The 16,444-nt window shown below is 34.5% G+C and overlaps 1 long non-coding RNA gene and 2 gene segments (V, D, J or C); 2 read left to right on the plus strand and 1 right to left on the minus strand.

Moving 5' to 3' along the window:
- Positions 1-7,378: 7,378 nt before the first annotated feature.
- Positions 7,379-7,921, plus strand: LOC127156185 (immunoglobulin lambda constant 7-like). The segment is given in 1 exon segment: positions 7,379-7,921. A coding segment is annotated over 1 exon segment (339 nt).
- Positions 7,922-8,519: 598 nt separating this feature from the next.
- Positions 8,520-13,845, minus strand: LOC127156326 (uncharacterized). Of its 2 annotated transcripts, none has more exons than XR_007825728.1 (3): positions 13,757-13,845; positions 9,617-9,853; positions 8,520-9,524 (listed from the first exon to the last, which is right to left on the minus strand). It is a non-coding gene; the product is annotated as an uncharacterized LOC127156326 (long non-coding RNA). The 2 variants fall into 2 exon arrangements; XR_007825727.1 differs by having other exon boundaries at positions 9,617-9,785; positions 13,757-13,832.
- A 25-nt stretch (positions 13,846-13,870) lies between these two features.
- LOC127156319 (immunoglobulin kappa variable 1-39-like) lies at positions 13,871-15,542 on the plus strand. The segment is given in 2 exon segments: positions 13,871-14,768; positions 14,852-15,542. Coding segments are annotated over 2 exon segments (381 nt in total).
- Positions 15,543-16,444: the final 902 nt, after the last annotated feature.

The following is a 16,444-nucleotide window of genomic DNA, read 5'->3' on the forward strand; positions in this document are numbered from 1 at the left end:
TTGGTCCTGTTAGCAGCACATAAAGCGAAACTTTTATTCAAATTCCGAACAGATTATAGAAAGCGAGCAAATAGCGCTTCCATATAGTCACTAAAAAGCTGTCAAACTACAAACTACTCGAAACTACAAATATAATATCTTCCATTGTGTCTACATGTGGCATTTAGCATTAAGTGAATTCTCACTGTCTCACCCTGTGTCTATTTATTTATTTCTTTATCTAGATATATTACTATCTTAACATATTATTATATCTTTTCATAACCATTTGCCTTTCCCCCCCTTATGAACAGCAAATTTTCATACATGATAAAAGCCCTTTTGTGGTTTCTCAGTTTAACCGATTTGAGAATCCATAAACAGTGCAAAACATAGGCATTTTAAGTTTCTGCTAGTGATTCCTATGGAAAAAAAATCACTTCCTGCCCTCCAGCTGCATTTCGCACCACAGCAATGACGTCATGTGCAATTTTTTTTTTTTTTTTGGTGATAATTGTATTATCAGTTGTATTAACCTTCTTCCCCTCTTAGTTTCTAATAAAGATCAGGGCACAGGTGAAGTAATTGTCAGATCATTGTGCTACAAGTTCATTTAAAAGTACTTATCATGGAAACCATTTAAAATAATATACTTATGTGAAACTAATTGTAATGCTTTTGGACACTTAATTGCCTGTTAATTGTAATTAAATGAAAATATACACTTTTGTTGAACTATTAAAGGAACACTCCACCTTTTTTTTTTTTTTTTTTTTAAATAGGCTCATTTTCCAACTCCCCTAGAGTTAAAGAGTTGAGTTTTAATGTTTTCGAATCCATTCAGCCGATCTCTGGGGCTGGCAGTAGCACTTTTAGCATAGCTTAGCATAGATCATTGAATCTGATTAGACCAACTGCATCTCGCTCAAAAATGACCAAAAAGTTTCAATATGTTTCCTATTTAAAACCTGACTCTTCTGTAGTAACATCGTGTACAAAGACGGATGAAAAATGAAAAGTTGCGATTTTCTAGGTCAATATGGCTGGGGACTACACTCCTTTAACTATACTATACTATATCATTGTGCCTGCTGCGCCCATGGTATGGCAGCAAAGTTCCTTGATTATTAAGCCGGAATGAGAGTATAGTTCCTAGCCATATCAGTCTAGAAAATACAACTTTTCATTTTCCGTCAGTCTTAGTACACAATGTAACTACAGAAGAGTCAAGTTTTAAATAGCAAAAATATTGTCATTATATGGTCATTTTTAAGCGAGATGCTATCGGTCTAATCAGATTCAATAATTTACACTAAGCTATGCTAAAAGTGCTACAGCCAGACCCGGAGATCGACTGAATAGATTTGAAAACGGTAAAACTCAACTGTTTAACTGTTGGACAATGAGCCTATTTTCAAAAAAAATGTGTACATCAAAGAGTGTACATCTTTATATGTAATTTCACAATTACTTTCAAAAATTTTATTTGATATTACTAATGAATTAGTATAATTCTGATATTGATAAGAACAAGATCTTTTCACTTTTAATCTAACTTATAGTATATATCATGATACTAACATGATACTATAATTAAAATGATATGAAGGTGACGGTAATCTAAATGTTAACATTAGGGAATGCACAATTAAATATTAAATGTTATATAAACAATGATGATGATGATAAAATAAAACTCTAGTATTGCACACTTTTTTCCTAAAAGTTTTGTTTGAAATGCAACAATAATTGGCTCCAGCAGTTATCACCACAGATTTTGTTAGGCATGCCTGTGGCAGCTAAAAGCCATTCCAGCTAAAAACGCTTAATTTGCCATCACTTACCTGCCTACTAACTGTTTTCATTATGTTTGAGTTGCATTATGAATGACCTTAACGGAACAAGTGTGCATGCAGTAACCCGAATGGGGACCAGCAAGGTAAACTTGGCAATTTTTGTAACTCTTTTCATTGCATACTAATTTAAGAGTTATATTAAACATGAATTACCTTACAAATGTTGCTTATAAATGTTGGCTTATCAATCCTAGCTTCACCAACTGAGAAGTTTCTCGGCTTTCCTCATGCTTGTAACGGTAGCTAGCACAATGATCTGACAATGACTTCACCTGTGCCCTGATCTTTATTAGAAACTAAGAGAGGGGAAAGGTCAATGCAACTGATAATACAATTATCACACACACACAAAAACGAACAATCCCTTGTTCTGCCTGCGTGCTGGAGCAGGAGACCAGGCATCAATGATACGATGGACATCGTTGATGCTCACTTTAGACACATGTCGGAGACATCTAAATACTGACATTCTGGGCGACACAAAGTATCCCAACTTCTGGAGACAGCGGAAGTTCAACACTGCGCTTGTGCACATCGTCCATTATGCATTGCATTTTTTTGAAACATTCCTGAGAACTGCGTTTCGCTTTTTAAAAGGTGGTCACACACCGGACAAACGCAGTGCTGCACCGTGTCCAGAACACAAGTACAACACGATGTACCCAGCAAAGACAAAACGTTCCCCTAACGTTCCCCTATGGTTCCCTGTAGGTTCTCTTTTTAATAACCTATAAAGAACGTTCCCAGAACGTTCCCTCCAGGTTATTTTTTGGTTTAATTTCATAACCTAAAAAGAACCTTCCCAGAACGTTCCCTGCAGGTTATTTTTAGGTTTTATTTTTAAAACCTACAGAGAACGCCATTTTAAGGTTTTATTTTTGCAACCTACAGGGAACGTTCTATTTACGTTAAGAAAACTTTCCTGGCTAACCAACAGGGAACATTCCTGGGAACGTTCTGGGAACCAAAAACTAACGTTCCCAGAACGTTCTGGGAACCAAAATTGTTAGCTGGGTAGCTGGGGACCGTGGACAGATTGTGAATGGCGCCCCAGTGTGCGTCAGTTTATAGAAAATACAAATTGTAAAGACATGGCGCGATGGTGTGCGACTGCCTTTAGATTCCAAGACATGTTCTATGTGAATGGCCAGTAAGGACCTAGAGTAAACAGGGTTCTTGCGCATATAGAGTGACAGGATCTGAGATAAAAGTGCCATGCTCTTTCTCTTAATCAGCAGTGTTTTATTTACATTCATTATTTAAATAATTTACAGGTTATTATTTTCTACTTTTCACATTGCATTATTTAAAATAATATTCATTTACAAGAGATACAAGGTTTTTTTTCTAATTTTCACGACAATATTTAAAATGTATTTTGTTAGCAAGAGATGGTTATTTTCTACTTTTGACATGGGAATATTCATTTATTTTGTTTGCAAAAAATGAAAGCTGTTTTTTTTTTTTTTTTAGGAAACTTGCTTTTTACAATAAAACTGAAAAGTGATTTTTTTTTCATAAGACGTCTTAATTTCAAGCAAGCTTTGATATTAATTGTTTGAAATATTCAACAAATAACCATATAGTTTTTTTCTTCAATTATTTTAAAATCACAAAGAAATGCACTCTTTCATTAGAAAAACAAACATTCCTTTAATAGTTGCGTATATTTACAGTACAAACTTTAAAAGAAATATGAGAGCAAAAATAAACAAATAAATACTAGAATAAAATAATCATTCAATAATTGTAATCGAGGTGACTTTTTCAATTAATTGAGGTTTTGATTTTAGGTAATATCACCCAGCCCTAGGTAGGAATACCTCTTACACATAAAGAGTACTTACACATGGAAGAATACTTCTTCCACATATAGCATGACCTTTGGGTCGTGGGATCCTGTCCAACCTAAATAATAGCAAATGTTTTACAATTTAGATTTGAATGTTCCTCTGTTGTAATCTGGGCATTTAAGGGAAACTGACAAATAAGTCACTGGGTTTCTGTAAGCGTAGTGTTGTGTGAACCCTGAACACTTTCTGCTGTTTGTGTCTCTGCTGTCAAGTTTGCGTTTCTCACTCTTAAATTCATCTTTGAGCAAATAATGCTATGTATTTATTATTTATGAGCTGGCTTCTTATTATTCAGTTATGTAATTGGTATGATACATTCTTACCTCACAAATAAATGTTATATTTGATTAGTTCTGTATCCTTCTGAAATGATTATTTCCAGTAGATTTAAATGGATTCTGGTGTTGATGCAAATCTGTGTCCAGCATACAGTAGGTCAAACTGAAGCCCATGAATGAATGGAGCAGGAAACACGTCTTCTAGGAGCTCATGATTTCTGTCTGTCACTGACTTGTATGAATGTGAACAATTTGTGTGAACATGAAACTACACTTTTTGTTATGAGCATGCATGATGCTCCTAAACTTAAAGGAATAAGTGAACCCTGCATCCTCTGACTAAGATCAGAAATGGGAATTTGTGACCCTGAGATCCAGACCGGCCACCATGAGACTCTGTGTGACACTGGACCCCTAATGGACAAATGATTGAAGAGTAAGAGAATATTAGAATATTTAAATATCCACATTAGAAACTGAACTGATTAATATCTCAGTCTAAATTTTAAGTTTAAATTGGCGTCAGGTTAAACACAGAGCTAGAAGCAACTTGAAACTAAATGATCAAATAAAGTGATCTACACACATTATACCTTGGTTAGGGACAGGTTTGGTGGTATGGGAAGGTTTAAAGGTGGGTTGGAGGTGTAAGCAATGGGTCAACAGTGTAATTATAAATGTAATTAAATAAATTAACTGGAGATATAATGCAGGTATTTATTTATTTATTTATTTATTTATTTATTTTAAATATAACTACAATGTAAAAATGTGTATGTACACAATCAGTGCACTGTATAAAATTATTATTTTAAATGTAAGTACATTACAGTTAAGTTAAGGCCACCTAATATAAAGTGAGACCAAAAAACATTGATCAAAGAGTGTTGTAGGTCCATCTACTGTATAGTTGAGGGTACAATTAAAACCCACCTAAATTATTTTTTAGAATTAAAGTATGTTACTTGTTTGTTATGCTTACATCAGCAGCTGCAGTATCTGTGATCCGTATCAGACTGACGGAGGTTTTTGTACGACTAATCACTGGGTAAAAATCCAGCTACCCATTGAGTAGTGACTCAGACAGTAATAATCTCCTGTATCTTCAGTCTGGACTCCACTGATGGTGAGAGAGAAATCAGTGCCAGATCCACTGCCACTGAATCTAGATGGAGTTCCTGACTGGAGTGTGTTTATGTAATAAATGAGGAGTTTAGGAGTTTCTCCAGGTTTCTGCTGATACGAAGACACACAACCATTACAGCTAGAAATTGTCTGACTGGTTTTACAGCTGATTGTAACAGTTTCTCCTTGTTTGATGGATTTTATTGCTGGATTCTGAGTCACTGTCACTTGTCCCCAGATCTCTAAAATAAGACATTTTAGTTGTTTACATTTAGTTGAACATTTTGATCAAATATTATCATTCTAATTGATCATACTCAGTGTTGGGGAGTAACTAGTTACATGTAACGGAATTACGTAATTTAATTACAAAATAAATGTAATTGTAATTAGTTACAGTTACTGAGAAAAAATATGTAATTAAATTACAGTTACTTTTGAAAAATGCCAGTGATTACAAAGGGGATTACATCTGATTTTTTTCACACACCCACCCCCACTTACAGACTTAATTGACTTCTTTTAAATTGCATTGACTGCTCTAAAATGAGACACAAGCTGGTCGGCAGAAGGAAGCATGAAGTGCTCTAAAATTTCTTGGTAAACGGGTGCAGTGACTTTGGTTTTCACAAACACAGTGGACCAACATCAGCAGATGACATTGCACCCCAAATCATCACAGACTGTGGAAACTTAACACTGGACTTAAAGCAACTTGGGCTATGAGCTTCTTCACCCTTCCTCCAGATTCTAGGACCTTGGTTTCCAAAGGAAATACAAAACTTGCTCTCATCTGAAAAGAGGACTTTGGGCTTTGGGCCACTGGGCAACAGTCCATTTATTCTTCTCCTTAGCCCAGGTAAGACACCTCTGACATTGTCTGTGGTTCTGGAGTGGCTTAACAAGAGGAATACGACAACTGTAGCCAAATTCCTTGACACGTCTGTGTGTGGTGGCTCTTAATGCCTTGACCCCAGTCTCAGTCTATTCCTTGTGAAGTTCACCCAAATTCTCGAATTGATTTTGCCTCTCTCAAGGCTGCGGTTCTGCAGTTCTGCACTTTTTCCTTCCACTCAACTTTCTGTTAACATGCTTGGATACAGCACTCTGTGAACAGCCAGCTTCTTTGGCAATGAATGTTTGTGGCTTACCCTCCTTGTGAATGGTGTCAATGATTGTCTTCTGGACAACTGTCAGATCAGCAGTCTTCCCCCGTGATTGTGTAGCCTAGTAAAACAAACTAAGAGACCATTTTGAAAGCTCAGGAAACCTTTGCAGGTGTTTTGAGTTGATTAGCTGATTGGCATGTCACCATATTTAAAATCATCACAATTAAAAGAACCAAACACTTAAACTACTTCAGTCTGTGTGCATTGAATTTATTTAATACACGAGTTTCACAATTTGAGTTGAATTACTGAAATAAATGAACTTTTCCTTGACATTCTAATTCCTTTATTCTTACATTTTGAAAAGCATTTTGTCAAACTAAAATTTTGTCAAACGCTAAGTGTTGTCAACAGCTGATGTGTTTCTACTATCAGTGTGTTGAAGTGTTGTTTTTTCTCTGCTGGAGTTTGTGTTCACTCGAGTGGAATAGAGGTTTTTGTACGTTTTTTGTATCATAATGTAAATGGAGCGACTTTGTGTAGTTCAGTCAATAAATTTGAATCTTTCAATCATGCTGTTCTTATAATTCAGTGCTTTTTAATACTAATAGAAATGTAAATTGTACATGTATGTCTGTAAATTAAATTTATTGTATGTACATTTATAAATTTAGTTGTTCTCTAACTATGAAAAAGTGATATAATTTAGTCACAAAATCTCTGTTTAAAATTGTATTTTTGGGAATTGTATTTTTAAAATGTTGATTCAGTTGTTTTCTAATCCCATCAACAAACCAATTTTCACTTGATCTGAGCTGCGGTCACAAAATTTAACTTTAAAATAGTTACTTTTTGAGAAAAAATGAGAGTAAAATTTTTAACTTTTAAACTTTATCTCAGAATATGAAAACTACTAGAATTAAAGCAGTCAGTGTCTTAGTTTAGTTTAGTATGTTTGTTTCATTTATGAGGTTGCATGTATATATATATATATAGTGATTGTGTAGTTTGTATATTACGTATATATCGGCTGTGGTGATGTTGAATAAGATAAATCAAGATTGCTGTGATTTTGACTGCATTCCACTTGTCTGCTCTTTAAAGTCATGTTGAAATGCTGTGAATGATGCAGGGCAAAAGAGTGCTGGAGCTGCAGTGTGTTTTCTTAGTGTTTGTGAATGTGTTTGTCTCCTGCAGCTGGTCCCACAGTGAAGCCCTCAGTGTCTCTGCTGCCGCCCTCTTCTCTGCAGATCTCTGGAGACTCAGCCGCACTGCTCTGCCTGCTCAGCTCTTACTCTCCACAGGGGGCGCAGGTGAGCTGGACACTGGACGGCTCAGAGGTCACCGAGGGGGTTCAGACCAGCGCAGAGAGTGAGTGGGATGGCCGCTACAGCCGCAGTAGCGTCCTGACCCTCAGCAAAGCACGCTGGGAAAAAGGAGAGCTGTACGTCTGCAGAGTAACACATGATGGAGCTCCTCAAGAGGCCTCGTTCCAGAAGAGTCACTCGCAGTGCTGATGTTTCTCCAGTGAGCGCTGCTCTCTCCTGAAGATGAGGCGTATCTGAGTGTCCTGTGTCAGGCAGGATTCACATGAGTCTAGTGCTGCAGCTGTAGTCATTTACATCTCAATACTGAAAGAGAGCTCTAGTGTCAAAGCACTGGCTGATCTTTAATCTGCTGTGTTTGCTGTAACATTCAATAAAGCTTCTCAACAAGCTCCATTTGTGTCTGACATCATTCAACTAACAGATGAAGATGCATGTAGTGTTTGTTCAGGTGTTTTTCAGAATCTTGATCAGTAGCAGTAAATGTAGTCAAATAAAGCTCTTGGGGTTTGAACATGGTCTCTGGAGACAGAGCTGCTCTATTCTGAGAGGATCAGAATCACTCCACCCTGACAATGCAAATGGGATTTTCAGCCCACACTCCCAGTGTCACTGTTTGATTGGTTACATGGTCTGGACTGAAACAGACCAGTTTCACTTCTGCAATAGTCAAGCAGCAAACAGACAAACTCATCATATTTATGAGATAGTGAAAATATTCATGAAGATATCCATAAAAATGAAGCTATTCTGACACTAATTGCCCTTAACAAAAAGAATATACTTCAAGTTTGTTTTGTTAAGTATACTTAAGTAAAGTTCAAGTACATTTTTAGGTATACTTTATGTAGTACGTATACAAATATCAGTGTACTAGTAGTACAATACTTTTAAATGTACTATTTCAATACTCCTTGGGACTAAATTGGCCCACTTTCTAGAATACAAAGTATACTCTTTATTAACTCTTCATGGGTCAACATTTTATTCCATAACGTTACACAGTTTTACATATCTAGGGTTTTGATGCTGTTTTATGTCTGATGATTGTGATTACACATGGAAGCAGGTTCTTCTTCACTTGTGTTTTGGAAATTCTGTACGGAAGATGTGAAATAACAAAGAAAACAGGAATTCTCAGAGCACAAGTATAGCTCAAATACTTTTTCTGAGTATAAATAAAGTATACTTAAATGTCATTTTAAGTATATTTCTGAGAAGTATATAAAGCACATATCTGAGAAGTACATAAAAGTATACTGAAAGTATATTTAGTTTAAAAGAAGTATACTAATAGTGCACTTGAATAAACTTATTTTTAGTAAGGGTAGTTAAACAGCACACAGACAAACTCATCAGTATAGTGCAGGTGAAAATATATGTAAATCTTTCTGTGGGTCAGATGGAGAGCATCATGTCTAGACAGCAGAAGTGACTGAATGCAGTCTGTTCAGTTTGATTAACAGGTATCGTATATTACACCTAAAACATGATTAACATTAAAACACTGACTAAAATATTTCTGATAGTAGTAATGATATTGTGTTGTGTGTTTGTGATCTGATCAGTGTTGTGTGTGATTGTGTTGTAGAGCAGCTGCAGTATCTCTCATCTGTATCAGTGCAGTCACTGTGACTTTGATTGACGGGTTTTTGTACGACTCTTTATCACTGTATGAACACTGGACCACTGTGGTAACTCTGACAGTAATAATCTCCTGTATCTTCAGTCTGGACTCCACTGATGGTCAGAGTGAAGTCAGTTCTGGATCCGCTGCCACTGAATCTAGATGGAGTTCCTGTATATCTGCGTGTTGCAGCATATATGAGGAGTTTTGGAGTTTCTCCAGGTTTCTGGTGATATCAGGCCATACAAGTATATGAACCTGTACAGGCATCTACCACTTGTGTGTTTGTTTTGCAGTTTATAGTGACTGATTCACCAATCTGAACTGTTTCAACCGAGGGAGTCTGAGTCACAGTCACCTGCCCACTGAAACCTAGAAACATAGAATTAGAAAGAGCAGGATCTATGTGTGACATTCATTGCTGATAATAATATACTATTTTACTTTAATATTAAAAACATTACCTTGAATGCATATACAAAGAGTCCAGATGAGGATGATGATGTTGTTTATTGTTGTTGTTTTGTCTTGTGTGATGATGAAGATTCTGTTCTGTTCTGCTCTCAGTCATGAAGTGTTAAACTCACAGCACTATAAACACTCTCATGCAAAGTGTCTCTCTATGTAAATTATCTTCATACACAGAACAGACAGCTGTCAGTCTCAGACCTCAGATCAATTATTTCATGCATGTTCATGTTCTACAAAACATACAAAGCTTTATGATGAATATGAGCTATAGAAATCAGACAGACACTCTCTACAATGAGTGTTTGAATATTTTACTGGGTTGATAATAAACCTAATAATATTAAAGAGCATCTGCTTTCTAAAATCATATAGATTCATTCAACCAGTTTGACGCAAGACTGAAAACTGAGGTGATATTCTAATTGATCTTTTATAATAAATTATTTTGTATGCAATTCCATCTTGTAAAATTGTCTGTCTATCATTCAGTATTCTGTTGTGATTTTGAGGTTTTTAATTTTGAGGTTGAGGTTTAGTGATGGTGGTTTTGTTTGTGTGGGATTAATTAGATTAATATTGATCTGCTTAATATTTAGATTAAAATAACGGGTGAAATGTTATTTAAATATATAGATTAAAAACTTAAAAGATGTTAAACACTACTGGATTTTATTGAATCAAAGTCCAGTTAGCAAACACAATAATATTTTGTCTTAATGTCTTTGGCTTATTTTTGTCTTATTGAGTTTAAAAAAAAAAAAGTCCTTATAAAATGCATGTACAATTGTGTCCTAAATGATGTAGGATTTTATCCTAAAAGTGAGAAACAAATTGGGATTTGCAAAAGAAAGAAAGAAAGAAAGAAAGATAGAAAGAAATTGATTTCCTGAATAAATGCATGTTTGGATTGCCTTGTCCTTGTGGTGATGAGTGCTGTACTTCTGAACCATTAAAGAATATTTGTGTTCGTTCTGTTGGTTGGTGCATTTGTTCACATTGTGCTTGAATTTAAAATTAACTGAGGTTTATAAAAACTAATGTATGTAAGAACATTTTTGTATGAATGGATGGTTTTGTAAATCGTTTGTAGGGACATTTCAGAAATTCTACACACATCTATATAAATGAGGCCCCAGAACTCAAGCTCTTATTTTATAATCAAATATCACTCAGTGAACCATGAAAACATCTGCAGATGGAAGAAATGATGCAACTATGCTGTGTAGTCAAATTATGAACCTCAAACACTGAAACATTTCCGGTAACGCTTTAGATTACAACCCGCAAAGAACTACGTAAGTAAACTGAATTTACGGTGTATGTTTCTGTAATTATAGTGTACCTATAAAGAACACTGTAAAAAATTGCACTGTAAAATAACAGTAATTTACTGGCAGCTGTGGTTGCCAGCATTATACTGTTATTTTATAGCTCTCTACCGTTAATTTACAGCTCTTCATTTTTACAGTATGTTACCGTTATTATACCATGTGGTAACTCATTTTATTTTGGAAACCGATTGCTTCAAACCATTTGAGTTTTAAAAAAACTATTGTTTATATGGCGTTAGTACAGTGAACTTATTTAATTTGAGTCCACTAAGAAGAAATATTTCTTAATATAAACCCGCAAACACTTAAAGTGTAATAAAGAAGCAATCGACTTTTACTCAAAACTTTATAGATTGTCATTAACTAACAATAGCACAAATTTGTGTAATAAAGTGCTTAGTAAAGAGATTGTCACTATATCAGCAATTCCATAATTACTGTCTTTAAATAAAGCAGCAAAACATCAGTACTTGTGGCTCATCATTGCCTGAAGCACAAGCTCTACTCTCCAGCACAATGGTGACCCACAAAACTAAATTAAACTGACAGATCTCTCTTGTACAAAAACACATCAGTTAGGCACAATCAAATATTTACTCTCCCTACCAGTTAATGACTTTGCATAATTGTTTTTCTATGAACATTCACTAATATTTTAGTGAAAATAACTTGATAATTAACAGTAATCTTCTGTTTTTCTACAGTGTGTTGCCGTAAATTAATTACAGTTTATTACTGTTAAATTACATTTCATGCTGTTTTTTTTTTTCCATCGTACATCTTTAACCCTTTAAAACCCACAGCAAAATCCTCAGTTTTAAATGAACACTTATAATGTGTCAACACTACAGAGTGTTTGAGTAATACTGAATTAGTGCTGAAGTTAATGAGATAATTATATGATTGATCACGTTCTGATTGAGCATTAGTGATGAACACCAGCTGTTAACAAACAAAATTGCTGAATGAAAGAATAACACAAGAACAACTGACTTCAGCCACAGCCTTAGGTGACATCAACTGAAATAAAAGAAGACATTAAATCTCTCAAGATCTGATTAAACTCCTAAAACAGCATTAGCAGCTTCAATTATTATCACACTGACTTTATTTCTGTCAGACGTCTACAGAAGAGAGTTGCAGAGGTTTAGGTTGAGATCAGTGGAGATCAGTGTTTACTTTAGTTGGGCTGTTGAACCTTGGCATTTTAAGGTTAATTTTAGTTTAGTTGTTGTAATTGTGTATGTTTACAACATACTTGTTATGACAAAAAAGAGAAATAATAATAGCAAATAAATAAATAAATATGAACGACTACAAAGAAATCTAGAATTGTTTATGGTTTGGTAATAACACAGCTTTTATCCAGTGTCTTTTCTTTTATTGAATATTGATGTGAAATTAAAAAAAAAAAAAAAAAAAAAAAAATAAGCTTAATTTAGATACACACATCAAGAATCATTGTATGAATCTCAACAATGGTGAGAACAAGTCATAGGTGAGGTTTTGTAGTGTGCTGATACCCAGCATGCATTGCAGCATGAAGCTTTCGATTGTCACCATTGTTGAGATTCATATGCTGATTCTTCATGTCACTATTTGAGTATAAATGCTACAATAGTTTTAAATTTTAACTATTAAATCCTTCTTTTCTGGTTGCCACATTATCAAAAGATCTCATGCTGTAACACACTTCGTGGAAAACAAATAAACACACACTCAAAAAAAGACTCTGAGTCCCACAAGTCTCAGAACCAGGTCAATAGACAACTTTCATGCCCAACTAGACATAGCTGACATTAACTGACCAGCGTTGTTGTAACTAATACATTATAAAAACCCAGTTACAGCAAATATATCTATGTTTTAACGTCAAGAGTCAGGAGCCCAATTAAAGCAAACAGTGATCTCTGCAATGGTATCGTCAAACAAAACAATAAAACATCATCATCTAAACATCTGTTCATTCTCAATAAGATCTTCTATAGACATCTGACAGAAATAAAATCAGTCTGGTTAGAAATGTGTGAAGTTGGTATAGCTGTGTGTTGAGTTGTTTAAATGTTCAGTTGATTTCATCTAAGGCTGTGGCTGAAGTCAGTTATATAGTTCTTGTGTTTGTCTTGTTTCTCTTTCAATCAGTGATTCTGCTCATTAACAGCAGCTGTTCATCAGTGTCTGAAGTCACTCATTAGTTTTCATTCTCTCTGTAAGGTGGACTATATTAGTAAACTCATGTAGGGAATAGTGAATGAGGGTGTAGAGTTTGATTTTAAACACAGTCTCTGAGTGTCGATTTTGAACGCTGTTAATTCACGATACATAGCAGCAGGCTACTTTTTCGAAAATGACAAATAATACCCAGAATGCACTGTTTTAATGGAAAACAGCATGTTACTGTCAAAATTTGGCCCGTTTTTTTACAGCAATTTTTAACAGTGTAGCATAATTAGTTACTTTTTTTAGGGAGTAACTCAATATTGTAATGCATTACTTTTAAAAATAACTTTCCCCAACACTGGAAATGAAAGGAAAAAAAAAAAAAAAAAAAAACTGTGATAAACTGATGAAAGGTTTAGTGAAACACATTATGAAAAGTTTTTAGACAGGAATTGATTGTTGAAAGTGAATAATTTAGTTCTTCTAATAATCTAAACATGTTTTTGAACAGCACATATTTTACATTAAATGTGTATTGTTAATATTCATGGTTACAAAAGTAATCGTTTTGTTGTTAGAATTTTTTTAATATTTTGTATAACCTAAATTGTATGTTTTTAATAGAGAATTAAAAAGACTTACCGAGCACCAGTTTAGTTCCTCCACCGAATGTGTACCACAGTGATACAATCTAATGAAACGGTCGTACAAAAACCTCTATTCCACTCGAGTGAACACAAACTCCAGCAGAGAGAGAGAGAAAACAACACTTCAACACACTGACAGTAGAAACACCTCAGCTGTTGACAACACTCAATCATTTAGTTTTATTATTTTTATTTTTTAAAGGAATAACGACACACTCACACAAAATCCTTTTGAAATGTTTGTCATTGCTTGAAGAACGATGTACTTTTTTCATAACCAGATAAAGAGTTTAGCTCTCTCATTTTCAATAGCCATAATTCAGTTTGACTGTATATCCAATATTTCTCATTCATTCTCTTGTTCCGATATAACGCGTATTAAGAAAACACATTTAATGATCTGTGAGCTCTTCTGTTCTTCATATGCAACTCAATCATCGTGGATCAAAAAAAAAAAAAAAAAAAACACCAACAACCACAACTACAAAAAAGCAAATGAATCAAACATTTTGAGTGCACACTAATTAATCTTCAGTAAAATTGCCTTCATTAAATTTGTTGAACAGTGATCAACAATAATACAAAGTAGCTCAGTATGTTTCTTTACAGCATGATGGTCCCTGATTTAAGTCGTAGCCAGAAAATGAAATATTTCAAAATGATTTGAACAATACTTACTAATAGGAACTGTAGTGAAGAGCATGGTCCCGTTATGTGCTGAGTTACATGCTTTACATAGAGTCTTTTGGAGGTTGCTCGCATGCTGAATGACATACAAAGTGACATACAAACTGTGTGTTTGGTAGCAGTTTAAGCTGTTGTAAATCCTGCCCACTTCTTTGCATTGTCAGCACATGCTTCAGTGCTCTGAGAGTGTTTATAGTGCTGTGAGTTTAACACTTCATGACTGAGAGCAGAACAGAACAGAATCTTCATCATCACACAAGACAAAACAACAACAATGAACATCATCATCCTCATCTGGACTCTGACTCTCTGCATTCAGGGTAAATATTTTGAACTAAATAACATTATACACATCTTATGTACAGTCCATGAACCACTAAATGTCTAAAATGTCTTATTTCAGAGATCTGGGGACAAGTGACAGTGACTCAGAATCCAGAAATAAAATCCATCAAACAAGGAGAAACTGTTACAATCAGCTGTAAAACCAGTCAGCCGATTTCTGGCTGTAGTGACTGTGTGTATTGGTATCAGCAGAAACCTGGACAAGCTCCTAAACTCCTCATTTATTACATAAGAAGCCTTCAGTCAGGAACTCCATCTAGATTCAGTGGCAGTGGATCTGACTATGGAAGTGATTTTACTCTGACCATCAGTGGAGTCCAGACTGAAGATACAGGAGATTATTACTGTCTGAGCAGACACAGCATCAATAGTAAATATGTGTTGACACAGTGATAAAGAGTCGTACAAAAACCTCCATCAGTCAGAGTCACAGTGACTGCACTGATACAGCTGAGAGAAACCGCAGCTGCTGATGAGAGGATCACAAACAATGCAATGACAATAATGTTTAACAAATTTTCTAATGACTAAATTTTAATTTAGTGTTAGTGCTCAGTCAGTTCAGTCTTTGTTGCACTTCTCTTGTGTTTCAGATCAGAGTATGAGAATGGAGTGGAAACTGAAGCAAAGATTTTTAATTCAGATTTTTGATTGCAGATCAATGTTTTTCTTGTATTTCTTAATTTAAAACCTGTATTTAACCTTAGAATGATCTCAAAGTAAATAAGAGGTGTTAAGTATGAATTTGTGGTGGCTGTGCTTTAAATAAAATGATTACATGGCTCTGTGGAATGCTTGATTCCACAGGTCAGTCATGACATTCCAAGGTATGTTATTCCTCGATAACATCTGGTAAAAGCTAATAACACAGACTCATCCAGGCAACTTAAGTCGGCATTATACGCTTAATAGTTTTTCTTGGTGGAAGCTCTGCGTTTGGTTAGCTAATAAAATATTAAAACTCAATTCAATATTATGAGTACAGTTTCTTAATTCTGTCAACTTGTTGCTTGCTAGCAACTGATTTCTTCATTGAAGCTTTGCGTCCAAATATTTCAGCTCAGATCAGTGTTTCATATCTAATTATTTACTTTTGTGGCAAGCAGCTGTGTAATAAGTGGGATAATGTACATCCAGCCAGTTGTTATCGCAAAATAAAGATGTATATTGTCCCTTACTTATTATAATCTTAATTCAAGTGATAAAGGATTTTGAAAGTCTGACAGTAATCAGTGTTAAGTGCTACTGTAAGGTTAACTCTGCCTGGTTTAAATGTTTCAAAATGATTAACAGTTAAAAATATTAGACATTTTGAAAAGTAATCAAATGTAATGTTACATTACTTTAATAAAATAATTGAAAAGTTACACTACTTATTACATTTTAAATAGAGTAATTTGTAATCTTTAACCCATTACATTTCCAAAGTAACCTTCCCAACACTCTCTATATTATAAACACATTTAAAACGCATTAACAAATGTATTGGACAACACACTTCAACTGAAATTAAAATCAGTTATCAGAATCAGAATCATAAACATAGTTATACATTTTTAAAGCAAGACAAAATAACAAAGATTTAAAATGCATGTTTAAGCAAAACTTAATTACATATTATAACTAAGTGCACTGTTAAAAATTGCTGTAA

Source organism: Labeo rohita, chromosome 25 (genome assembly GCF_022985175.1).
Source record: "Labeo rohita strain BAU-BD-2019 chromosome 25, IGBB_LRoh.1.0, whole genome shotgun sequence".
Taxonomy (NCBI): Eukaryota; Metazoa; Chordata; class Actinopteri; order Cypriniformes; family Cyprinidae; genus Labeo; species Labeo rohita.